At 53.2% G+C, this 27836-nt stretch overlaps 1 protein-coding gene across 2 annotated transcripts in view; it reads right to left on the reverse strand.

The window, feature by feature from the left end:
• LOC122365332 overlaps window positions 1-27836 on the reverse strand; it is a 45915-nt gene that overhangs the window by 10707 nt on the left and 7372 nt on the right. The window contains exons 2-6 of one of the 2 annotated variants that reach the window (XM_043336468.1): window positions 24563-24675; window positions 2757-3813; window positions 1121-1932; window positions 665-741; window positions 37-57 (exon numbers count right to left, since the gene is read on the reverse strand). In XM_043336468.1, the coding sequence (XP_043192403.1) occupies window positions 37-57; window positions 665-741; window positions 1121-1932; window positions 2757-3813; window positions 24563-24667 (2072 nt within the window). In that variant the 5' untranslated portion in view covers window positions 24668-24675. The remainder of the gene's footprint in view (window positions 1-36; window positions 58-664; window positions 742-1120; window positions 1933-2756; window positions 3814-24562; window positions 24676-27836) is intronic. The other variant, XM_043336469.1, reaches the window with a different exon arrangement.

The raw sequence follows: 27836 nt of genomic DNA on the forward strand, positions 1-27836 counted from the left end.
GTGACGAACGAATGAGCCCGTCACGCATGCACTTACTGTTCCCTCCTATCGGCGATTCTGCGGGGAGGAAACAGTGAGCGGTTAGTGGCCGTACCGTATGCATATCGCATTTTACCGATGTTAGGAGCGACACTGGTTAGATGCAGGCCGGCGGCGGGTTAGCGACATGCCATTCGACAAATTAGGGATGCCGTCCGGGGTTGTCTTGCAAATGTTATCATTTTGCATGCGATTATAAAACGTATGCCCGGAAAATTCAAGTGTCGAGCGACACAAACTCAAAGTGATGGACAACTCTAGCAAATTGTAGAAAAGAGCAGGCATAGGAAACGGACAATCAATCAATTAACGGCCAAGTCATGTAATAAAGGATTGGCCTCAACGCAACAACAATGCAAGATGTGTGTTTTTATCGATACGATATCGGTTGCGTAGGTATTGCATCTCCTTGCACATATAAGCCTGATTATACATAAGATGATGCACCGGTGTTAACAAGTCATTGTTCATTATAGCAAAATGCAGCACAAAATAAAACGTTAAAAACCAGCACCGTAAGCATTACCACGAAAATAGCATACAGTCGGCAGTTTTATACAGCCGTATTCGAATCCGACCAGGCTCGAGTCAGTCCAACCTGTCCGTGCAGCGGAGTCAAACTCACCGAGAGCTGAGAAACTGGTCCGCCTCGGCCAGAGTCATCGACTCCGGGCCGTCACATGACTCGGGGGAAGAGTCAAACTGAAATAGCCAAACGTGCACACGATCAAAATTTCATCAATAAGAGCGATATGCTTTCATCGCTTTCAGCATATGCTGAAAGCGATAAAACATCTTGTCGGACGACGTCATCAAGTACATGACACCCGCATAAGTATCGATAAATTGATAGCACAGTACACTTTTAGACGTGACAGGTACGGGTGAAGTGGAGGACCACGTCATCATTGTGTGCCACTGACGTGTTATCATTAACGCTTCTTCATAACGTGATCAGTGAGATCAGCGACCCTTGGTATCATATTCCCGATCTGACAGGGTATTCAAAGCACTCTATCTAAGCTGCACTCAAAATAACAACACAAAGCGCGACACACGCACCCACCCACACCATCCTCACCTGCAGTTGTTCGATGTCGCCGCTGTTCCCATCCTCCACGCTGCGATCCTGTTCCCGTCCGATCCCCCACAGCCCGTCCTGACCACCCTGCCCCGGCGGGGGCGGCGGGGGAGGGGACGCCTCCCTCTCCGGACCCGACACCAGGCGATCCAGCTGCCGCAGCGCCGCCGACGCCACGTCCCTCGACGGCACCTGATCGAGCGAGTCCTCCGAACTGGACTCTGTGGCCGGGAGGGGAGGAGGAGGAGGAGGAGGGGAGTCCTGGGAGGACGGCTCGGCCGGAGGAGCGCGCAGGTTGTCCGGTTTGGGGGGACGCGCCGGGGCCGGAGGGAACAGTTGAGGAGTCGGCATCTGATCCACCGGGAGACCGAGTTCGAGCCACCGCCGCGTCTCGCTGACTAGTCCAGCCGGCGGGGAGCCCAGCTGAGAGCTGAACGAATCTCGCGGCAGAGCGGGGCCCGACCTGTCCGCCGACCCGAGCGAGGGTGACAGCGACTCGGGGCTGGTCTCTGGCGACGCCGGAGTATCAGTGGCTCGCGGTGTCTGCGGGCTGAGCAGAGCCGGCGGCGGCGGCGGCGGCTCGTGAGTCGGCCTCTGGGAGTGACTCCGCGGAGGGCTCGACTCCCCGGGAGTGAGGTCACGGGTCTGACGCGGCGGGGAGGCCTCCGGGGAGTATCCGGCGCCGGTCCGGGACTGCGGAGGGGACGACTCCGGCACCGGGGCAGCGCTGGGCTCCGGGCGGTACTTCTGCTGGGGAGCCGACGGACTCCGCTCCACGTACGGCTTCTCAGCGGGACGGACATAGCTGCGACCTGCGAATAAACAATAAAAGTCAGTCAAACTGAGAGCAATGATCTAATAGTGATTGAGAATAATCGTAGAGACTGGACGATTTTCATTACCGACACATTATCCGACGCCATCCACTGCCTTTGTTATTTTAACATTATCCCACAGTTTGACTAAATCACACGCTCCAGAATTGTCGTAACAGGCATACCGTATTAACCGTAATGGAGCGTGCGACAATTTCCGGTATCCATGACACATCTACCGTAACACACGGACTACCCACGCGGTACCTCTGACCACTGCCTGCCGCTGGTCAGTCTCGTCCAGTGTGGACACTTTCCGTGAGACATTGCTACTCAGACAGTCACACGGGATGGACAGACGTGAGCCACCGCCGGCGCTCTACCGTTAAACGATAACACCAACACTCTGTGTGAGTGATCGCATCAAACCGTGACCTGTACCCACGGCCGGAGATGACAAACACATTATTCGGCAGCCACGTGGTCGAGCCTCATTGTTACTGAAACGTTTCTGTGAATACAATGTAGCTTCGGATAATAAATTCACTACATCACTACACAAATGGCAAATGAACCTTTGAAGGTCTATATGGACTAAGAGAAGTTGTAGTCCTGCTGGTCATTAAAACACATAAAAATCAGAGAGACGGGGGAAAAGGGTAAGAATAAACACCACATGAGGCGAAACAAGGCAGAATCAACAACACTGCTGAATGCCGAGACCAAACAGCAAAATTCAAACCAAGGAGAAAATCAAGTACGAACATCCAGCGGTAAATAAAAGAAAACCACTAAGACCCTACCTTCCACCACGTCTGTACCTGCGTTGGGGCTGGTAGCACTGCCCACGGCCGCCGTGCCCGGCTCGGACAGTCTCCTCTGCTCCTGGCGCTCCGGAGAGGCGGCCTCCCGCTCGCCGCGGCGCGTGGTGAAGTGCGAGATCCAGTTCTTCTGGCGGTTCACCAGCTCCCGGCTGGAGAGCGCCCGCCGCTCGCCGGAGGACGCCGAGCCCTGGTCGTCGGCACAGCTCGGCCCGCGGGTGGGGATCTCGTCCAGACCACGTGACATGGACGGCGGCCCGCTCATTGGACGGGTGACCCGTGGGGAGCTGGTCACGTGACTACGGATGGTCACACCGTCTGGAATGGTGTCTTTAGAGCTGGAAGGCGACTTGGTGGGTGTGTCTGTCTTGTTGTTTGACTCTGATTCGGTGTTTAGTTTTGAAACGCTGTTGAACGACTTCTTCACGTCAGTCGTTCCGTTAATCACGTGACTGCGGTCCTTCACCACGCCGTTGGTCACGTGCGCGCGGGTGTGGCCGTTGCCATTAGCCGCTCGTTCTCTGTTGGCCAGTCTCTCTGCCGGTCCGAGCTGCCGCCCACCGGAGCCGATCCGACCTATCTGCGATCGGAAACAGGCGCTCGGCGGCGGCTCCGACTCGCCCCTGGCTCGGCCCGAGCTGCCCGAGCTGCCCTCACTCAGCCGCCGGCCGTCCGACGGTGGCGACGGCGAGCGCGAGCTGAGGCGCGACGCGGCCGACGCCGAGCGCGAGGAGGCGCCTCCCCCCTGCGCGGCCGGCCGCGAGCGCTCCTTGGCGCTCTGGCGCCGCTCCACGGGCCGCTCGGTCATGCTCTCAAACATGGCGCGCGCGCTGTTGAAGCGGGCCAGGTGGCTCTCGGAGCGGACCAGCGCCGCGTCGCGCTCCAGACTCTTGTCGCGGCGCGGCGCCGCGCTGGTGGCCGTCCGGCCGCGCTGGAAGATGGTGGCCATCTCTGTGACTTTGTGCGATCCGGCGCCGGCGGAGGAGCCGCTGCCGGTCGGACTGACGGCGCTGGTCGAGCTGGGGAGCTTGGTGCGCCATTCCGGCTCACGAACGGGCTGTGGGCAGACAGAGGAGGGATTGAGAGTTACTGATAGTCCTGACACAATCGTGCATTGAACAGGTTGCGAGTACAGAAAAGGGACGTGTTACTGATAGCTCTGGCACCGAACGTAAATCATTGCAGTCCTGTAAGTGGGAGTAGATTGGCTACGTATGTATATAAAGCCACTGAGTGCCCAAATAGGTAGCGTGTGTGTTTCGGGTTGCATGTGCGAGGGAGGCATGCACCATGATACCTATGCCGAATATGTAGTCACGCGGAGACGGGATCTTTAGGTACAGGTTTGGGTGGAGTGTGGGACCGTTCGACCGTAGCGCAGAGGCAATAATCCCCGATCAGCTGATACCCTGGATCAGTGAGCTACCAGCAAGGCCATATCCGTAATACCCCAGGCATGCACACTGCACTGCCCGAACTGGGGCAGAGTGCCAATGCCACGGAGTACAGCGAATTCGGCGTAGTGCTGTGTACTTCGCGGCTCAGAGCTTTTCCTTTGAGCTCCTGCAGCTCTGCTCGTGTCGTGCACAAATGAAAACACCTGTCGTACTCCACAGGGACATTTTTGGCGGGCGTCAAGGCCCACTTTCCCCGTCCTTCAGTCGAGCACTCGTGATGTCAAAACAAAATAATCTGAATCATAAACATGGTGAAGTTATTCAAGTAACAGGGACATGGCAGCACATCAACGACGAATGTGGTCAACAACACAATCCGATTCAACAAACGAGCAGTCAGTAAACGTGTGCGGAAAGTCGGCTCCAAAAGATAAGTTTATTTTTAAAATGCCGGATGCGCAGCTGGCGTGCCAGCTTGGATTCACAGGCCGTTCACATAATTGCTAAACACGGGAGGTGGAACGCCGCGAGCGACATCAAACAAGCCGCTAAAACTATGACGGGAAAATGGATCAATGGCATCAAACAATAGCCGACTTTCCAAACCCAAACAAATGAATGGTATGCTCTATCACAGCATTGAAAAAGATGTCACGATTCTATAGGGATATGCGCCATTGTGTAATGGACCATTACGCTGGAATGAGAAGGTTGAAGAAAAACGTTCATATATCATCCAACACTGAGCGTAAATTCGTCGCCAATGGAGTACCGAGTGATCAATGATTATTGATTATAGCTGTTAACCGGCATGCTCTATACGACAAACTCCAAGGTCTAACCAGACATTTGCTCTCAAAACATCTCGGACACATCGGTCATCTACTAAAAATCATCCACCTGTTGCGGCTGGGCGCTGCACGGATTGATCCCATCTATCTGAGCCATCCATCCGAGACGAGGTCTTCCCAATTCCTTTCCTGCCAGCAGCGAGCAGCGAACCATGACTGCTGACCAATGACCAGTGACCAGAGACCACTGACCGCTGACCAGACGGGGACCAGTGGTCAGTGACTGCTGAGTGCTGGCTTTTGATCAATGAACCAAAAGACTATTGCACTAGATCGACAGACCAATGACCACAGAGTGCTGACAACTGACCAATGACATCGGCCAGTGATCCCCCACTACTGACCAGCATCTGTCCAACCAGCTGACCCAACCAATGACCAGTGACCACTGACCACTGACCAGTGCCTGCTGACCCGCGACCGCCCTCTCCAGCTCAGCGCCACCTGGCGGTTATATCGCAGCTCAGTCGAAGTCTGCCGGTCAGCCAAAACTCAGCCGTGCTGCCATCTGGGTAAGGTCGCCCTCGCCGCCGCCGCGCCGCGCCGTCCAGTGCCGCCGGTGCGCCATAACCGCCGCTGGCGCACCGTCAATCGCCTCCCGTCAGGCACTGTTATCCTCCTCAGCAGCGGCAACGGTTGAGAAGGCCGAGCCTCGGGGATGTTGCCGGCCGCAACGGCATCGGTTAGATTGGAGCACGGCGGGCAGGGGCGGTGCCAGGTGTGGATAGGAGGGGCGAGATAGAGTGGAAAGGGAGCGGCGGCGACATGGGACGGTAGCATGCGAATTGAAAAAGAGATGTGACAAAATGACAGAATGGACACGTCGAAAAAGCGCGAAACAGGATGGAAAAAGACCGTCTCCGTAGTGACAAGATTGGTTTAATATTGCAGGGTAATAGCTACCAATAGACGACAGCATGATGGTAAGTCCTGGGGCCGACCGAGATGGCCGCTGCACGACACAACAGCTTCATAAAGTATGGCCTGCACGAGATGGATAGCATACGACACGATCATATCAGCAGCGCCCCACCGAAGGAGCCTCCAAAACAAGTCGCCACCGATCGTCCTCAGACAAAGCCACCAGTGCTCCGACCTCTCCATCGTGACTGTCCAGTCTGCCCGACACGACGGAGCGGTGCCAGACACGTCCGGCATTGTCATTCCGACCGGTCATGCCCGCCCGTCTGCATCTGCCTGCCGGAGCGCACCAACCCACTCTCTCTCGGCTGCAGACTGAATTGACGAGTCCAAAGGCCACAGCGGCGCCCAAGATAGCTCCGCGGCGGTCATCCACCACGCGGAGATGATTGTTGGCCGAGCGAAGGTCACGTCCGGCACCTGGCGGTTGACAATGGGACGATTGTGGACGCTGCAGCCGAGGGGAAGCCATGAACGAACGTCCTCAGAGGGCCGAGGGACGACCGTGACCGTTCACTGAGGGACGACCGTGATCAAGCGCCTCCTGAGGGACAGCTGTGAGCCGAAGAACGACCGTGACCGTCTCCCACTAGGGCACCGTGAAATGTCGAAGCCCGGGAGCGCCCATCGAATTGCACCCGTGACCGTCTACTGCGGACGCCGTAGACGCCTTAGAGCGCCCTTCGAAGGGCGCCCGTGGTCGTCCGTGACCGTCCCCGCCCGTTGAGGCACGACCGTGCGCGTCCGCTCTGCCGGATGACGAGGCTCGACCGTTGCTCTCTCCCGGGACAAAAACAGAGCGCCGGCTGCTCGCCGGTCGGCCGCGCGCGGTCGGCGAAAACATCCCGTCTGTCCGGCGCAGCGCAGAGCGGCGGCTGTGGAGCGCTGGGCGCTGGGAGGGGGAGCTGATATCAGCACTGGGTCAGCGGTCAGCGCTGGGTCAGCACTCGAGCAAGCAGCTGTAAGCGGTGTGGCCGCGGGAGTGGGTGCTGAGAGTGTGGAGTTCTAAGTTGAGGTGCAGGTGGTTCGACATAGCACAGTGGCCCTTTTTCAGAATTAGCACGCATTAATTCCCACATTACCTGCAAGTGATGCAAGACATCACCACGTGATCAAGGACGTATTCCCTGCCAATGCAAAGACAAGAAAAGAAACGAACTGCCCAAGGAGATTCGGCCCAATTAACAGCGACAGGCCGCTCGGCCCAAGATTTGGCGCACGTTCGCACGGCTCGCCCGCCGGCCCAGGCCGCTCCGAACGCAAGTGTGGCGAGCCCGCCAGCCGACCGCGCTGCACTGACCGCCAGGACGCCCCAGGGCGTCACGTGGCCGCATCTGCAGCTGTTGCCAGCCACCGTTAGTCGGCCCCGGCCGGGCAGCAACTAAGGTCAGCGCGACGCGAACAATACAAACACATAGGCGCTTTTGACGTTAGACCTCGCCCGTAAACGGTGTTTTGCCACCTTCGCCCATGTTGGTGCGACCCCCCCTGGCGTTTGAAAACGGAGCGTCGTAGAGCTTAGCGGAAAAGACCAACGGATTGCTCTCAACGAGATCTCGCGATTGGTGGTATATTTTTGGTCCTAGGTCAACATTTGACCTACTTATGACCGGTTAAAGGTCAAATTTTCGAAAAAATGTAACTTTTTCAGATTTCCGCGCCGATTGCGGCAAAACGGTAAAAGATATCGACTTGAAACCTTCACTATCGTGATCCTTGATCAATTCTCCATCGTTTGGTGTGTATTTCTATGTCATAACTATAAAAATGATGCGTTGGGAGCATCGGAAGTCTGGAAGGTCATTTGTGCATTGGGTCACGTCAGGCGTGTGACGTCACTGACCTGACCCTGACCCAAAATGAACTCCAAGAAACAACCGACGATGCCTGAAATGGATAGCAAATTCGAATTCAGGGCATCAAAATACCCCGAAAAGGCATACAAGTGCAAGAAGTCATTACAGGTCAACCGAGGTCACTGACCTGACCTTGACCTTTAGTAACCTTGAAAAGGTCAACGGACATTGTGTCAATGCCAAATCAGCCAGTTATGATTCTAAAACAATCCATCAGTGTGTCAGGTCAGTCGGCATTTATACCAATGTGAAGCAATCTCCAATTTAGCGTAAATCTGGCCGGAGGCTGTTCCCTTTATGGCGTCATAACACCGTGACCTGACATGACCTTGACCAAAAAATACCAAAAGTTGCGCAAAGGATGCCCCATAGGGTACTGAAAATTTGAGCAGGCTATCTGAAACGGTTCGGCGTGTAGCTAAGAAAAACCTCAGGGGGGAGGGGGGTGCACCCCCCCTACATGGGCGAGGGTTAAGCCGACCACGGGACTACAGCGTTATGCCTACATGACATTTCAATAAGCACATCTTATGGCAAAAGTCAAGCCACATTTAGGCGCCCACCAGGTGACACCAGCTTCGAGCCAGGTCAATGAGCTTAGTCGTATAATGAGCTTAGTCGAATAGGAGCCACAGCCGCTCGCGGACTGAACTGGCTCACGTTATTCACCGTAGAAGCAAAATGGCGCAAAATGGCGCGATGCCCTTTGGTGGACATGGTCAGAAGAGATCGGCGATTCGAACGATGTATAATACGACATGTTCCAGAGTGTGCTACTTAACATAAAGCTTCATATGTATGCCGCCATCTCCAGTTAATAATTGTCCTGTTATTGTGTCCACAATATTCGGCAAAAGTGGTCTATTTAAGTTGATACAATGAAAGTTGTGGTTTCTAGGGCTTCTACGTAAACTCAGCTTCACAGCCGTGCCATTAATTTTTAATATTTTCACACCGAAAGCCTTACAAATTGATGTTCATCTCACCCTACTTTTTAGGGTCCGTCGGTGGTGTCCGCGCGCCTCTCGACAAACTTCGATTTTGCGGTCAGTTTTACCAAAGATAATTATTTTTTAGGAGGTAAAAATGGCACCATCGGATAGTTTGGAATGTTTTGCACACGATTAGACTGCTTTTTACTCAAAAGAAGAGAAAAAATATTTCGAATTTATGCGTGCTAATTCTGAAAAAGGGCCACTGTGCATAGGCGAAGCTATTGATTGTGTAAGACGGCATATTTCCTAATAGATCGAGAGCATCCGCTGCGAAACCACTCGTGGCGGTATCAGTTGCTTACGAGTGGTTGACGGTTGCTCGTATTGCTTACGAGTGGTTGCTCGTATTGACGCTCGTCATCGGCATATAAGGAGTGACACACAGCCCTGGCCATCTTGAGACAAGTGGAACGATAATAAGTTATCAGTGTATCGGTACCGAACCCGTTCTGAGTGCAGCTTAAACCGATACCGTTAACATCCAAGGTGAAATCACCGGCCTCGGAATGATTGGGCAACCGGATCAACCTCAAAGATACACCATCTTCCCCGTAAAAATGTGACATCATAGTCTGGGCGGCAAACAGAATACCTCCAAGGATTCAGCCCGCACCGTTTCCTGACGCTATCTCCCAGCACTTGTACCGGCGACAAGTCAGCACTGAGAAAACGAGCACACTATGCATCAGGCGAGAGCGACCTATAAGTATACACACATGGCTAACCATTACACAACCCGGCTCCTCGAATTTCCTCCAGGAGCTGACCGTCGGCCGAACCGGTCGACATTCCTTTATAGCACTCCCTGCCGGTGTCGCATAGGCGTAGGAACAGGGGGGGGGGGGCCAGGTGGGCAAGTGCCCACCCACTTTTCGAGGTGGGGGGCCAACCATGTGTTTTGGCCCACCCACTTTTTACTCGAGGCCCCTCGTCTCGATTTGAGAGGACGTCGTCACCTTCCAGAATAAACAAACTCGGTAAAAATAAGTTCCACGAATCCCCACGCACGGACTCCAAGGGGCCGTGATGGATCCAAGGAGGCCCTCTGTTCATACTTGTCAGTCGAAGCCCCTGAGACTGATGGCCTGAGAGGCCCTAGTGGATCTGAGGAGGCCCCAATATCCACACTGGTCTGGGGAGGTCCCTGACACTGGCTGTCTGGGAGGCCCCTCTATCCACACTAGTCAGAGGTCTGAGACTGGTGGTCTGGGAGGCCCCTCCATCCACACTAGTCAGAATAGGCCCCTGACACTGGCGGTCTAGCCGAGGCCCCCTACCCTCACGAGTCAGAGGAGGCCCCTCTATCCTCATTAGTCAGAAGAGGCCCCTGAGACTGATGGTCTGTGAGGCCTATCCATCTACACTGTAGCCAGAGGAGGCCCCTGAGACTGATGACCTGAGAGGCCCTTATAATCACACCAGGCAGAAGAGGCCCATGAGACTGATGGACTGAGAGGCCCTTCTGTTCATACTAGCCACAGGAGACCCCCAAAATTTCGTTCTGGGAGGTCCCTCAATCCGGCACCAGTCAGAAGAGTCCCCTGAGACTGATGGCCTGGGAAGCCCTTATATTCACACTAGACAGAGGAGGCCCCTGAGACTGATGGTATGAGAGGCCCTCATATTCACACCAGTCAGAAGAGGCCCCCGAGGCTGATGGCTGTGAGGCCCTTCTGTTCATATAACTGGCCATTGGAGGCCCCTTAAACCGGTGGTCTGGGAGGGCCCTCTATCCACACCAGTCAGAAGAGGCCCCTGAGACCGATGGTCTGAGAGGCTCTTATATTCATACTGGCCACAAGAGGCCCCTGAGACTGATAGTCAGAGAGGTCCACTCCTAATGAATCTGAGGGGGCCCTCTTTCCACATTTACACTTTTCTAGGGAGGCCCCTGAGACTGATGGTCTGAGAGGCCCTTTTATTTATACTGTCCACAGGAGTCCCCTGAGATTAATGGTCTGAGAGGCTCTTCTATTTATACTAACCAGAGGAGGCCCCTAGGATTGATGGTCTAACAGGCCCTTCTATTTATACCAGCCAGAGGAGGCCCATGAGACTGATGGTCTGAGAGGCCCGTCTATTCAAGCTAGGCAGATGAGGCCCCTGAGAATGATAGTCCGAAGAGCCATGCGGCGGCAACTGGCCGTGGCCATATTTCGGCTCGGTAGGGCTCCACAGAGCTCATGAGAGCACCTCAAGGGCTCCTAAGTAGACACGCTTATCCCCATAAGGGTGCCACGCCGGCTTCTGAAGGCTCCTTGTAGGTATCTAAGGGCCCTTTCCGGCCTCTAACGGCTCCACCCGCCTGTGATGGCTTCACACCAGTGTTTATGAGCGCCACACAGCGGCGCCTTTGAGAGTCATACTAGTGTCTCTAAGGGCCCTATATCGGTGGCTCTGGGGGCCCCACACCGGTACCTCCACACAGAGTCTGTGGGCCACCACACCTGTGAATCTCAAGGCTCTATAGGTACATCTGAAGGACCCACACCGACACCTCTGAGGGCCCCACACCAGTATCTCGGAGCTCTGAAGGCCCCACACCGGTGACTCTGAGGACTCACCGGCTCCTGAGAGCACCATGTTGATGTCTAACGGCTCCACACTGAAGGCACCACATAAGCTCTCACTGAGCTCTGATGTCCATGTACCGGCCTCTGAGGGATTTAAGCCAGCGCATTCATAGCTCCACACCAGCAATGGTAAGGGCTTCACACTGAAGTATCTGAGGGTTCCACACCGGTGTCTCTAAGGGCCACATACCGGCATCTCTGAGGGCCCCATACCGGCGTCTCCGAGGGTCCACATCTGGCGGGCACCCATCAGCGACTGAAGGTCCCACACTGTCGACCCCGAGAGCCCCATCTGCGTCTGGGAGCACCATGCCGTCTCTAAGAACCACAGCGGCTCTTCCGTACGAAAGATGGGCGTCTGCATGCCAAAGGGGAGCGGTTCTGAGACAGTAGGGCACCTATGTGCAATAGAGGGGCGCCTATGAAGCCCATAGGGGCGCCTCAAAGCGAAAGAGGGGCGCCTCTGAGGCCTACATATATGGGCGTCCACATGCAATAGAGGTCTGCAAATTGCAATTAATCAATGCCTTAGGGCCTGGGGGTGCATTCATAAGAAACAGGGGCGCCGGCATGGCAAAGACAGGCGCCTTCAAGTGTCCATAAAAGAGAGACGCCTATGATAAGCGCATATTGTATGCGACAACGGGGCGACTGTGGGACATATAGGGATGTCTCTGATGACCATACATAGGCGCTTATATGCTAAAGAGGGCGCCTATGAAGCTAATTGGGGCACCTGGGAAACGTGGAAGACGTTTCCCAGGGTTTTCAGTGTAAGGGTTTTCAGGGGTCATGCGCCGTTTGCGGCAAATAGATTCTGAAAAAAATCGGAGGGGAATAAGTTTTAAAAATGGTGCGGACTTTCTGCACTGTTCGCTTAAGCGGTTACGCCCCTGGGGCCTGGGTACATCTGCCCGATCTCATAAGCTAGATTTGGAGGTCATACTTGAAAGCAGCCAGCAGGACGAGGCAAAAGTTGGAGGCCCCTGAAAATAGGAGGCCCCTGGAAAAGGAGGCCCCTTGACAGGGTGGCCCACTCACTTTTCATGACGTTCCTACGCCCGTGGGTGTCACTGACGAAAACATCACAACATGCAGACGGCTCGGACGGGCAGGGTGTGCCGGTTTCCTGAGCGGTCGGACGAACGGGCGGTCAGTCGGCTAAGTTGCATGTCGTCTACTGCCTGCCGTATGGCAGACGGTAGACTTCTGACCGCTGACTGTACTCTGGAGGTTGACGCTGAATTTTTACCGCTGACGGCTGATTGCTGAGGGATGACTATTGGCGCGCACTGCTGACTGCTGTTTGTTGGCAGCTGATTGTTGACTGCTGACTGCCGAGGAATGACGATGACTGCTAACTTTTCCAGACCGGTGACTGAGGCCGGTTGACCGCTGACAACTGCAGGCAGGCAGCAGCTGACGAGCGATCCGATAAAGCCAATCCGGGAAAACGAACACAATCTCAGGCGACGACTGTATATAACCAGTAGACGGACAATGCTTACCGACCAGACAACCGACCAGGTGGCCGTCCCCGCCTACCCCTCTCCCTCCTCCCTCAACGAACGGTGAACTAGCAGCGGGGGGTTGGAAGAACGGGACACCGACAGCAACATGGACAGTCGAGCTAGCGATGGTGGGCGGCGGACACTGGACTCTGGAGGACATTCCTCGCAGGGTGTCCAGCTCCCGTTGCGTGCTGGAAGGCCACGCTGACAGGAACCCGACCGCTCCCTGTACGGGTGCCAGTCAGGCTGGTGTGTCCGGCAGGTGAGACGGATGTCGAGCCTGTCTCGGGGCGACTGAAGGAGCGGTGGGCACCGGGTGACCGACTGGGCACACCTGGGTTATCTGACCGACGCTGGTGGTCTTGTCACAATAGACACGTCTTGGGTGTCGGTGGTAAAGGGTGGGGCTGGACAGAACGCAACACCCCGGCCAGAAGCGGCATCAGTCATCGCCAAACAACAAGAGCCCAACAGTATGTGCGCGCCAGACGGACCTAAGAAAAGGAAGACGATACGTTACTGGAAGTAGCACGAAATCCGTCAAGATTCACATTTCCCCCAAAGTTCCCTCACAATTCTCACAAGGCAGAAAAGGAGATATGGATGTCTCTAATCACTTAAGACGATTATCTTGATTGCTTTTCATGACTCAAGCTAAAAATTCAAGCCTAACCCTCGTCACGAATTCGATAACGTAAATATAACCTGCATGAATAACCAAGGCACAAAAGAACAGGACTGTGCAGTATGCACCCTAAATAGCCTCCGATTTGACCTGACGTTGGCCTTTGACCTGACCCTTATGAGCCAACCGTTCTTCAGGGGCGTCAGTTCAGCTCATTGTGCCGTCAATGACGGAGACCTACGTAGAATCGGCGCACACAATCAAAGCCGAGGACATCCACAATGAATGGCCACAAGAAGTGGGACAAGTAATGATGGATCCCGGATAGATGCCACTCGCCAGTGGTCCCATTCATAACGCTAACGCTAAGTTGTGGGTCGCGCTCATCCGATGACTAGGTCACCTGATTACCCCATCATGCGACAGATCATATCGGCCAGTCACGTCAGCAGGGTATCCCTCATCAGACCCATCAGCTGTGACACCGGGTGACCTGAGCAGATCACGCAGGGCGGAGGCCGACCCTCTGCCCCAATCTCCCAGATGGATTGAGATAGCCCACTCGGGTACAAAAACAAGGGGCGGGTGCAGTCCGGTGGCTCGCTGTGTTCTTCAGGCGCGGCGGGGTGCCGCCTGCAGTACCGACTCGTGTCAGAGGCCGCCACCGGGGGGGGGGGGGGGAGTCGGACTCCGTGGGAAGTCACGCACGTCCGTGTTCGGTCACGAACGGTGTATGCGAGGTCACGATATGAAGCGAGGTGTCCTCTGCGAGCGAGTAAGAGCGCGGGAGTTCCTCCAGTAATGACTCATGTCGGCAGAGACATGATATGCCGAGCAGAAGGATCCGGTGTCGCGACAGGAAATCACGACGCGCCGTCAACGGTCACGAAACTAGTAGGCCAGGTGCCTCGTGAAAAGCCATGACATTTTAAGCAGCGGAAACCGATAGTGTAAAATTGCATGCACATGCCATCCAGCTTATAGCATTTTATGGGAAAAAAGACGTCAAAAATAGGTAACCGAATTTTATTGTACTAATGCTCATCAACATTCAGCAGATGCATACATGAGACAAAAAAACTTCAAGCATGCCTGATATAAATAGACATTAAAGCTTATAAGGGTATTTGCAGGGAACAATCTCAAGAAAACTGGAGCACGAAAATGGAGACCGTAACAAGCATTTTTCGAGGTAAGTTCATATACCTTCTCCGAATGATAATGCGATACGGATGTTTGAACAGCTGATTCCCGACATCCCTGAACAGATAAGGCGGCTCGTAACCACGCAAAAAGGGCATCGCCCGGCTACGAAACCCACATCGAGGGAGAGATAGCTAAGAAAGCCGCGCTAAACAAGTCACTATGGCCGAGGAATGCCATGCTCTGCGACCGACTCCTCGGTGAAAAGTGATTGTTGTGTTACAAGGCCTCGTGACCGTAAGCGGCTAAATGGCAGGCATCGCGTGCGTGGATTTTGAGCAGCAGTGAAGCTAAAAAAGGAAGAGCCTGCGTCAACTAGTAGGCGGGTACTGAAAACACATGGCTTTTATAAAAGGCGCCCAGTCTCAAAGGGTGAAATTCTGCAGCCTCGGCGGGGCAGAGCTCGGGATGGGCGCTGTGCTGCTGATTCAGCTGACCAGAATACCTCCCCTCCATGGCGTTCCCCGAAATACTTTCTCTCTCACTCATTGCGGCGCTGCAGAGTGCAACTCAGTACTCACGGGACACACCCCGAGAGTGATGAGAAGGTCCCGGCAAATTCCATCGCCAGTCCCAGGCAAGCCATTTGCTGTTTCAAAACTACACCGTTACAACAGCATAGCGATAACTTATAGTTATAGTGACTTCCTCACCAGCACTGGGCGCTGGCAATCCTCCCGTCCTATAGTGTCCTTTCCATCTCCCTCCTGAACCGTATAACTCCGTCTCATCCGCATCTCCAACTGCCTTTCCCGTTTCACCACAAGTCTCACACCTCTCTCACCCCGTAGTCACCAAGCACAGACTCACAGTCCCTCCCCTCCCATTCAGGCCCGCTCAGCACACCAGCTGCCTGCGTCAGCTCACCCCAGCTCTGCACGTGCTGGGTACAGTCGGGCAAAGCCATACGTCACCCACCAACAATGCCCGCCCGGGAGCCAGGTGACGGTCCAGTGTTGCCTTTCCCCGGCTAGGCAGCGGTCGGGGCGGTGGCAGGGACAGTAGCGGGCGCAGATTTTCCTCGAGGTCCGGCTTCTACTACTGTATCAGGAAATCAGAAACGTGACCGATTTGGAGGCTCGAGTGGGGAGAGACGGCAAAGAATGCAACAGAGGGAAAAGCACATCCGGTCGTCAGATTCAGGCCGCCCTCGTATATTAAGAAATAAGCCTTGTGGGGGAAATATAAACATTATATGAGAGAAAACCCGGGTGAAAACTTGGCTTTAATTCCAACCGGAGTTTGACCTAGCCCCTCAAACGGGATTCCTGGGATCCACAGAAGGATCAACGTTTCTAAACGTTTCTACATTTTATGACTTTTCCTTAGAGCCCGTGTTTTGCCTGCTGCCCAGTGGATCCATTTGACTGATGTACGTCACCACCAGTCTGCTCACAATCAGATCACTACCGGAGTGTGATGGGAACCATTAGTCATTACGATTTACGCCCCTCACCGACAGCTCCAAAGATTACTGGGATGATGACCTAAGCCCGCACAGATTGAACCTGATTGAGCTCAATTGGACGGCCCTTCCTGGGAATTCTTCTCTCGCTTCGGGCTTATATGACAAAGGCGGTAGCTCTACAAGGTTCAGTGCCTGATGGGCGCAATGATTTGCCTGATTTAAAACAGCGCAGGATTTGTATCGCAAAAAAATAATTGTTTACATGCTTCCGACACCATTTCCTCAGTTGCTTATTTGATATACCTACGGGTACCTGATCAGACTTATGCAAATGAAACTGTCCACAAAACAGTCTGTCAGCCGTAGCCCCTAAATCCGGGCATGGAGCCCATATTGCGTTTGAAGAAAAACTAGCGGTGGCATTGAGTCACAACCCCTCCGAGAGATTACATGGGATATAACGTCATATAATGAATGGAACATTTGCTCGCAGAAAAATACTGGAGGAAAGTCAACCAGCCACGTAACAATTCATGTCTTGTTTGGCTACATCCGTATTCCAAAATGTCAGAAGCATTCTAAATGCATAATATGGTATAAACACGGTTCAGCTTACTGATAATGAACCGGTGATACGGTAAGTAATGAATCATGCATTCAGCACTAACCTTTTTCTCTTCTGGATACGTTTTCCTGTATCATCCAGTTCCAAAAAAAAACCTACTCTATCTCATATTTCCTCAAGATAATGACTACCAGTTCCATTTTCCGACAATTTGAACCCATCCTTGTATCTGGACGTTTACTGAGACCTTCAGACAGACCAATTTAAATTCTCCAGTAATCCGGGACCCGGGTTCTTCGCAATCACGGCTTATTCTGACGCAACAAAACAAAGAACGATAATCTTCCCCAAACAGCACGTGCGCACCCAACAGGCTTTGTCTACGACCTAAAAAACTCGCACCAGTCCATTTCTGCATAACCGACATCCGTATACAATCTTTACGACATTTGTGAATCGCTTACGGGAGCTATCGCGACATCTAAACTTCTTTTTATATACCTACGGCTCGTGGCCTGCCGCAAGAGCCCACTGACCAGTGCTCGTAGTAGCAGAAGCCAGCGGCATTGCAAACCTTCACACACAACTCATCTGACTAAAAGCCTAAAAGGTTACGTGGACAGCAAATTAGACTGAATTGAGTGTATAGAGGACTTCGCACAACATTCCGTGCACAATCAAATGCAACGGTGTTATGTGGTTCAGGGGCATATCGTGAGTGGCGTTAGTGAATGGTGATGTCTGCACGTTAGACCTCTACTGCGCAAATAGCATACAACTAGGGTGACCCGCGTGCTCCGCAACGCGAAAAGGGATATTTTCGATCGGCGGGTGTTCGGTTGTTCTTGTGTCGGTTGGGTTATCTATCCATTTCGGTCGATTGCTTTTTGACGGCTAAACGTTTTGGTTTGTGGAAAAAATATCCACCGCATCGAGGTGCCCGTGTCTGATAAGCATGCTTTCCACTTCAGAATCTGTCAAATGTGCTTTATAATTGAGGTGCGTAGTTTTAAGACAAATGAAAGGCGTAGATAATTTTCGCTAAAAATCGTTTTGCAGAGGTTTAAAACATTTATATTTTTAAGAATACTGTTGCTTGTCATGCAAACGTGATGATTGGATCTTGGAGAGAATTGAATGCTCTTTCTAATGATAGCATTTTCAATTGTCAAGCGTATCAGGTTAAGCAGCAAATCCCGTGTATCTTTTTAGTGGCACATTATGGACAAATACCATTTTAATTCAGCGATTTTTCCACATTGTTTTTGATCAATTAGCTGTCCACAATTTTTCCATGAGAGGCGGTACATTTCTCTTGGCAATTGACGTTGTTTCAACTCTCTCAGCCTGATGGTCACGGGAAAATAAAATAAAATCCAAAATCCGTTTAAAATGGCACTTTTTGAAATGAAATTGCCCTCACACTTGCACGTGGCGCGTGCCACCCCTGTACCGCACACTATTCGATTGCCCGTTCGATTCTCTACACGATGCTGTTTTCCCCGTGCCGATCGGGCGCACGGCTACCGAGATATTGCACGGGGAACGGACCCGTGTCGGGCAAATTTAGCCATTTTCGCCCGTTTTTGCCAGCCGATTTATACATGTAAAGTCTATGACGCGAATTTGCACTTTTTGGGCACGCGCCACGCGCTCGCTATCGATCCGATCGAGCCGAGACCGCTCAAAGGCACGTTGTCCATCCTTGTTCTATAACTTGCGCAAATTTCAGCGCGGTAGGTGCAACGGTGTGACCTGTAACCCGCGCTACGTAGCACCATGTCGCGACCTTCGTAATAGACAGAAACTACGCCTTCCTCAAATAGTAATATAGACAAGCGGCTGCGCCACTTGCTTTGCTGCGTGGTAGGAAAAAATTGCGGCACCAGCCAATTTGCTTTCGAATGGTGGTCGATTCAAATCGATGTGTCGTCTAGAAGCATAGATATGGACGGAAAGGTGAAGAGAATTAAAAAGAACTGTTCTGAGGGCTTTGTTGGATGAAATTTGGCTGATACGGGGTAAAGACGGGTCAAGGGGTCAGCCCCGGTCACTTTGGGTCAGGCCAGGTCACATAGGTCACCTCTCGTCCGATGGGATCAGCCCGGGCCACTATTCTACTCTTGCCTCCACTACTACCCCTACCCCTACCCCTACCCCTACCACTACCTCTACCACCACCACTACCCCTACCCCTACCACTACCCCTACCACTACCCTACCACTACATCTACCACTACCACTACCCATACTACTACCCCTACCACTACCCCTACTACTACCCCTACCACTACCCCTACCACTACCACTACCCCTACCACTACCCCTACCACTACCCCTACCCCTACCACTACCACTACCCCTACCCCTACCCCTACCCCTACCACTACCCCTACCACTACCCCTACCACTACCACTACCCCTACCACTACATCTACCCCTACCCCTACTACTACCCATACTCCTACCCCTACCACTACCCCTACCCCTACCCCTACTACTACCCCTACTACTACCCCTACTCCTACTACTACCCCTACCCCTACTACTACCCCTATCTTGGCACCAAATTGCATCTTGGCACCAAATTGCACCCATATCGGACCATATTTGACAAAACTGTGCGATTTGCGGCAAAAATGACGCCCTGTGACCAATGTGACGCATTGCGGCAAACGCGGTTCATTTGCACAATCTTATCACAAACTATACCCATTTAGCAACAATCAACACATTATTTCACCACCATTTATCAAAATCAATTTCACCATCCGCCAATGCGAGGCACCCGCCACCGATCGGCATGCATTTAGTCCACAAAGTTTGTCGACCCCGGCTCTCAATTTAGATATATGAGCCGATCAAAATTTCATTGGCGTTCTTCCGGCGCCCGCCACGCGCGAACCGTGCACCCCAGCGAGTTGAAACCTAGAAAAGGCACTGACCCGCTCTGTCACCTATAAGGTGTGCAAATTTCAACCCCCTACGATATACCGTCTGCCCTGTAGGCCGGCTAAATTGAACCCACTACACGGCGTGGCGGACAAACAGACAGACAGACAGATGGATCCTGTTCAAATAGTAGTATAGATGGCTGAGCAACTGGCCAAAATAATGCGATCTACTATTATAAATCTTAAAAAGTCCGCCGTCGGGGTTACGCCCAAAAAGGCTTATTGCGGCGCCGTCGATTGACGCAGGAGGGTGAAATTTTTGCCAATCGTGGGTCGCGTCATTCAACAGGTCGTATTAAATTTTGTGCACGATGCGGCCAGGGGTGCGCCCGTGGCGCGTGCTCACGTGGTGTGCCATAGGGTTTACACTAGAATCGGCAACAGGCTATTGCTCGGGAACGGTAAGGGCTACGGGGCTGAAATTTTCGCTGTAAGTCGGACGCGTGCACTCAATTGTCGTATAAAATTTTCAAGGGTGTGGGTTCAGCGGTGTGCACGTGGTGCGGCCGCGACCGGCGCCGAGCAGAAGGCACGTGCTTTAGGCTCAGTTGTTCGCTTAGAAAACTGAGTGAAAACATCAGAGCCGGGAGGTCGTTGACCTTTGACAACCAAGGCCGACACAAAGCACCCCTCGCCAAGGGGATTCGCCAATAAATACGATAAATTTGTTTTTGCAATATCTCAGCCGTTTCTGAGCCGATTTAGCTGAAACTTGGACTGTCGGTAGTGTAGGGTAGGGTAGGGTAGGGTAGGGTAGGGTAGGGTAGGGTAGGGTAGGGTAGGGTAGGGTAGGGTAGGGTAGGGTAGGGTAGGGTAGGGTAGGGTAGGGTAGGGTAGGGTAGGGTAGGGTAGGGTAGGGTAGGGGTAGGGTAGGGTAGGGTAGTGTAGGGGTAGGGTAGGGTAATGTAGGGGTAGGGTAGGGTAGGGTAGTGTAGGGGTAGGGTAGGGTAGGGTAATGTAGGGGTAGGGTAGGGTAGGGTAGGGTAGGTTAGGGTAGGTTAGGGTAGGTTAGGGTAGGGTAGGGTAGGTTAGGGTAGTGTAGGGTAGGGTAGGGTAGGGTAGAGTAGGGACTAGGGTAGGGTATGGTAGGGTAGGGTAGGTAGGGTAGGGTAGGGTAGGGGAAGGGGTAGGGTAGGGTAGGGTAGGGTAGTGTAGGAGTAGGGTAGGGTAGGGTATGGGTAGGGTAGGGTAGTGTAGGGGTAGGGTAGTGTAGGGGTAGGGTAGGGTAGGGTAGGGTAGGGTAGTGTAAGGGTAGGGTAGGATAGGGTAGGGTAGGGTAGGGACTAGGGTAGGGTAGGATAGGGTAGGGTAGGGTAGGGTAGGGTAGTAGGGTAGGGTAGGGTAAGGTAGGGTAGTAGGGTAGGGTAGAGTAGGGTAGGGTAGGGTAGGGTAGGGTTGTGTTCAAAAAGGGCCCAACATACAAAACACTTGAACACTCCGCAACTATCACCACAGTTCAATTAAAATCAGCTACCCAAATCTACCCAAATAATACAGCTAAAAATACAAGTCAATCACCCAAACGAATGCACCCGTAACATAACATAACTCCAAACATACAGTTATCGCGTAAACCTGTACCTCTAGTATTTGTAAAGAATGGATATACATACATGTGGGAACAATGTGCTTGTGAGCACTGATCATTGTATACTGCACAAGTGCAATCTAATTCCTTCGCTACCCGACAATTAGTCGCGTGATCAAGGAAATTGTACCAAATAACGAGCTGCTTTGAACCGTTAATGAAAAAACATGATAATCACATAACTTAGTGGCATGTAGTTTACCATTATCATAAATACTGGTGTCTAACCACAGCACTCGCATGTCCAAAGGGAAAATATAAGTTTTATATGTCACCAGCAGGCAGCACGTACTGCTGAGTGCCATTCACCAAATAAGTACAAACATTTTCAAAGGAATAGTCAGCAGACTGTACCGACGGTTCTCACGATAAATTACGTTTACATTTACAAATGCTCCACAAAGCAAGTTTGTATGTGATATAACTAACTTTGCACGTATAGTGAACAAGATCAGCAATCGGCATAATTGTGTCCAACTATCATAAACAGCGCAACACATCACCGCAACCGCACTCATTTGCATACGAACTGGGCACACTTCACAGCACCTAACAAATTCACAATTCCACCACACGCCATTGCCCGCTAACCACCAATCGCCTCCCTGTGTGTTCAGTTTCACGGTCAGTTAGCCAATGTCCAGGCACCGCTACGTTCGGGGCCAGCAGACACGGTCGGGTCTGGCCCGCACCGTTCGTTTCTCGGCCCAGTTTGGCGCGGTGCTAGCAGCCGCTTCGGAGGTGCCTGAGGCAGCAGTGATCCGCCGTTCTTTGGAGGCGCCTCAGTGATCTTTGAAGGCGCCTCAGCGATCTTTGGAGGCACCTCGGTTATCTTTGGAGGCGCGAGAAGGCTGCGATTGAGACGGGCAGTGAGGCGTGACGGCGCTGATCACGTGACTTGAGGTCGATGATAGACAGAATCGCCTACGTGACATGTGTGTGAAGTGGAGAACGGGACATGAATGATGGCGTGTGTCAGGTGATCATAGCATGGTACGGTGTGAGGTAGAGGTGTGGAATAAGAGCTGAAAAAGAATAATGTTAAGTCGTTTGTAATGGTCTAATAAAATAACAATAGCATTCGCCCTCGAGACGAATGACCGCAGTTGGGCGTTTAACCGTCTCATCACCTGTCGTAGGTCGCTATTCGTCACATCTCTCCGTGCGTCGGTTTCGGATTTCGCCTATCGAGTGTTGTGACGCCTCATGTCGTCTGTTGTCTGTTATCTGTGAATTATAGTAGCACTCCGTCCCTAAGCCCTACCCAGTCGATAGCTGACTGCTGACACGATCGTTAGTACCAGTCGTCAATCGTTTATCGTCTGTCACCTGTCTATTGTCCATCCTCTCTATCGCTCCAAGCCAAGCCTTTGGTGGCATCGTCTCTCAACATGTCTGACGTCGCGACCTCAATTCCGGTGCCCGATATCAAACCACATCATCTATAACACTGGTCCAACACACTGCGGTCTTGTACCTCCTTTTATAGCGTCCTTCCCAATTTCAATTCCACTCTCCAAGACACCCTGGATTGCAACTGAGCTACAGCAAATGCGGACATCGCTTTCCGCAGGACGCACGTAACTTCAGTGTTTTGCACGGTGCTACCGGCAACACGGTCGAAGCGGCCTGCACGTTTGAACCATCGATTGTCGCTCCTTTGCAGCACCGCCCCAGCCAAGGTCGGATCCCGAGCGGGGCGGGCGCACGGTGCAGGTGGCCCTCTGCAGTTTTACGTCAAAACTCTGAGCAACATTTTCCGGTGCTTGTTGGGGACAAATGCGACGCAGGTCCGCGCGGCGCTCAAAAGAAAGAGTCGCGCTTCAGTAACGTCACCTAAACCCACAGCTGTGGTCAAGACGCGTGTTAAGACGCTCCAAGGTTTCGTGTAGTCTAAAAACGCGTGGTACAAGGAAACAGCGGAACATTGCGTCACTTGCACATGTTTGCTGGTCTGTTCGGTGTTTCCCGGCTCCGTTCACACGGTCTGACCTGGAGCGCCATACGCCCCCAGCTGCTATTGAGCGGTACCACACGACGTTTTCGGGTTTATGACATGTCAGTGTGCCAGCAAAGTGGAGTAACAGAGCTCAGGCCCAAGGCTGAGGCCCTCGGTTGTTTCTCGGAGAACAGACACGAGAGGTCGATATCGACGACCCAGTCCCTGTTCCAGTTCTAGTTAGGAATTACCGCCGCCTCGATAGCCCCGATCTCGGCCCGGGCGGTGAGCCTCTCCATCGCTCCGGCCCAGTTCTGTCCCAGACTCCTGACCAGCTCCGCCCCCAGTTCTGTCCCAGACTCCTGACCAGCTCCGCCCCAGTTCTGTCCCAGACTCCTGACCAGCTCCGCCCCAGTTCTGTCCCAGACTCCTGACCAGCTCCGCCCCCAGCCGCTCCGGCGTCGGCTGGGTCTGCGTCGATACCAGCCGAGCCAAGGAAGTGGATCAGACCCAAACAGCAATTCACTTAAGTTTCCATCAGGTCTCAGGTCCACGTTCTTCTTCAGAAACATGCACCAGCCTGAGCCCATGGCTACGCGATCAACATTTTGAATGTCATCTACTCTCCAAGTTGAATGGTGTAGCTCGCTTTCATCACAGCTGTGTCGTCCAGCCTCTGAACGCTCCCCTCTCTAGCACATTTAAAATAGGACCATAGGAGTCACAAACACTCAGAGAGTCGCCACAGCATTAGTCTATCTTACGAGCTGCCTCAGCCTATCGTGGCCACTACGTCCCGCCCCGCCCGCCCGCACCCACCACAGCGCGCCTGTGACCGCCACGGAGCAGCGGCGTCCGGTCGACGGCCCGCCGCGCCGCCAGGACCGGTCCGGACCGCGACGGTCCGCCGGTCTCCGGTCCAGACGGTCTGGTCTGCACAGCCTCAGCGGACCGCCAGCTGCGGCAACGGAGCCTCACGGCAGCTCGGCAGACAGCCGTGTGTAGTGCAAAGCTCGGCATCCCCGCAACTTACAGCGGATTGCAGAAGCTCGGATGGAGACGGGCGGGGCGATGGCCGGTAGAGTGGGGGAGGAGGGTAAGTAGAGGGAGGAGCGTAGGTAGATCAACGGGATACAGGGCGGGTGTTGCGATAAGGAATGGCATTTGCGAGACGGCAAAACTGAGATCACGGCACGGTCGCACGATCGGGGAGAGGACTATGCGAAAGGATGAGCTGATGAACTGGGGTCTAAACAACAATAAAACGCAATTTCAAAGCTGTGTCGAAGTAAATTGTCAATGTCGTGTTCTCATCGTTGTGACTTGTGTGTGATGTTTAATTTTCAAGCTAGTCAAATGTCATTCAGCTCACGTGCCCACAGGCCCCAGAGTGACCACAAACGACAAAGAGACTACTCACCGAGGTCGGTGCGGCCTCGAAGGCGGACTTGATGGAGGAGAAGTCCCTGAGCCTACCGGCGCCGGTGCCGTACACAGGCCGGCGCAGCGGGTCGGCGGACGCCATGGTCCTTCCTGCCGGACAGGTTAGAGGTCAGGTCACAGGTCAGGTCACAGGTCAGGTCACAGGTCAGGTCACAGGTCAGGTCACAGATCAGGTCACACCTCAGTTCAAAGACAGAGTCAGGCCACAGGCCAGGCGACAGATCAGATTCAGGACCCACGCCAGCTCACAGATACTGCACATACCCGCGTCACAGGTAAGTTTACATGACAGACCACAGTTCTGGTCATGACCACTGTGTCTTGTGCACTGTGCACAGTGCACAAGACACGAGTATACCCGGGATAGCCAGCTGCCTAGCTGGCGAAAATCAATCCCTATCGAATACAGCGAAAGGATTGGTGTGTCGATTGCAGCGAAATCTACCCTATCAGCTTGGCGAGTGCCGTGCAAATTTATCGTTTACAAGGACAGCCCTAGTGATGCATCACTATTGCAAAAACGTTTGTCCCTAGTTTGAAATGAGGGCCGATAGGCGATCGCAACTTATTACAAGTCAAAGATGAAGACCAATACGACATGGCAATTGCTGACAAGTTAAATACGTTCTCACATTAAAGATTACCCTCGTTATATGTCCCCACTCTACGACCGACCAGTGCGTGGCGTGAGCTGAACGTCCTCGGCTTCTAGGCGTTCACCTGTTTTGTTCTACAATATAACCCCACATCCGGGGTCACAAGACGCGGCGCAGGGGTCAATTGCGCGTGTGAATCGTTCTCAGGTCACTGGACCTCAGCGACCGGCAGGTTCTCACAGCTTTCGGGGTCTGAGTATCGGACCTGGCCGCGGAGGCGGCGGTCGAATCGACCACGGGAGTCAGCCACGTCGAATCGAACGATTCGTCCTGTTTCTTTAGCACTATTTTGCTCAACGTTGAGCAAAATAGTGCTAAAGAAACAGGAAGCTGCAGGCCATCATCCTTGCTGTTTGGATCCTAAAAAACGACCACAATTTGAATTCAAATAACGCAAAGCCGTGAGTCCGACCTGCACCTCTCAAACAGTTTGGCGCCTCTCTGCGCCACCGTTGCCGTAATCGTCAGCGCCCTTTGTTTGACCGATAACCGCACTATCGATACGCGATAGCCCGGCCGCGCTGATTGCTACACACTTTCCGGGCGGAGCTCGAGTGGCGGATCTAACACCGAACCAGGAACGGCAGAGAGGCTCAGCCAAACCTTCCTTCCTACCCATCAAGGACGGGATGCGCTGCACGGATAAAGATGTAGAGATAAGGAGACAGAGATGGAGGAAATTGAGAGTAACAAGCACTGCCTGACACCATGATGAGGCAAATACTGCGTGATATAACAGTACCTAATGTCGACAGAAACACTAAGCTAGAGATGACGATATGCCTATCAAAAACACCCGATCTTTCACCTACACACGATATCGTAGACCAGACTTTATTACATCATCATGCCACTTGACTTTCGTGACGTAGGCCCACTGGAACTCTATATAGGCATCATTCACCGGAAACCCAATCTCAGTCCCTCGCCCCTCGAACACTGAACAGAAAGGGCAGCACAACTTGCACCCCTGTCCCACGTCACTCAATGGTTATCCTATACGGTCAGCACTCCACGCCACTTGGTCAGCGCTCCCGGGTCACTGACCCGGCGACCGGGCGGCCGGAGGCGCGGTGACCTCTGTGACCCGGTGGGCGGGGCCAGGCACCACCCTGACGACCCGGTCACGGCACTGCAGCCGCCGGCCAGGCCCGAAACAAAACGGCCAGACTGCCAGAAAGATGGATGAGCCGTTTGATAATAAATTCCATCAAAATGCTGACTACCTGACGGTGAGCCGTTAGGTCTTGAATCTTGTTATCGAGAATGAAATGTGGAGATAGTATCTGATCTGATAATGATGGATAGCTTCGTGCCGGAAAAAATATTTCAGTCATATTACCGCAATATGCCCGCAATAAACAAAATTTAGATAGCCAGTGCATGCCAACGCAACACTGACCTTTGCCTACCAGGTTTCTAAAAACCGCCAACACGCATGACATTTGACAGTAAAACCAAAACAACGGCAGACAGCAGCCGATTAGCCCTAGCATCGACCGATCACCGACCCCGCATGTCCAACAAAGGGTTACCCTGCAGCCGGTGGGATCCAAAGAGTAACACTCCGGTGACATGAGTGACCCTGCGGCCAGCGGGGTCAAACCACAGTGACCTCTGTCACACGGCGGGAGTCATCAGTGGCGACACTGCGACGTGACAAACGACTCGAGACGTCATACGCAACAGTCCGTGAGAAAACCCACGTGAGAGTAAGTCCGACCAATTAGTACCCTACAGCCGGTACCACCGCCGCCCACCGCCCATTGCCACCTCTGCGCCGCTAACGCCACCTCCGCGCCACTCACGCCACAGCCGGTACGGGCCGTACAACGGTGTATGGCGGCGACCGGTAGCCGGTAGCCGGTCACGGCGCTACCGGCTATGCCGCTGCCGCGCAGCCGCCCCGCCCCGGGCCGCGGGCTGGTGAGCCGTGCGAAGCTGCGGTGGCTCGACAGGCTGAGTGGGACTGAGCTGAGCGCGGAGGCTCTTGAGGCATGACTGGAGTGTAACATGTGTGAAAAGCACGAGTTGCGCTAGAGCCGGGCGTGGCGTGCAAAGTCAAGCATTCAGTCTTTGAGAAAGCGGATTCAGAAAACAGCTCGCATAAGACGCCGGTGTACCACAGTGCATTGCAGCGGCGCCGACTTCATCAAGCTTAAAACGCTCGATGGCCTCCCAGCAACAGCTTGACCTATCGCATGTAACATGTTCATCATTCTCCAGTCGTCCATCTTATTCACAAGATAAATGGTGACTGATGATGGCGATGATTGCGGTTTTAGGGCGCCCAAACAGACTGAACCGATTATGTCATCCCAGAACGAGCCACGCAATTACTCAGACTTTGTCTTTGCTTAGAAACATTCAGCCTCTCACGGGTCATGTTGGCTTTGTCCTGCTGTGAGAAGGTAACGAAGGGCTGTTTCCTTTCCTCACCACAAATATAAATGATAATTGATGATCGACCAAAAGAATAATTGATGGCCAGATACGAATGAACTCGATGTCATGGACGATCACAGTGTGTGAAGGTGATAACGGCGAACGAGGAAACCGATGATTTCTGCGCCTATATTCCGGCAGCTTTGCACT

Source organism: Amphibalanus amphitrite, unplaced genomic scaffold (assembly GCF_019059575.1).
Source record: "Amphibalanus amphitrite isolate SeventyFive unplaced genomic scaffold, NRLGWU_Aamphi_draft 000732F_arrow, whole genome shotgun sequence".
NCBI classification, from domain to species: domain Eukaryota; kingdom Metazoa; phylum Arthropoda; class Thecostraca; order Balanomorpha; family Balanidae; genus Amphibalanus; species Amphibalanus amphitrite.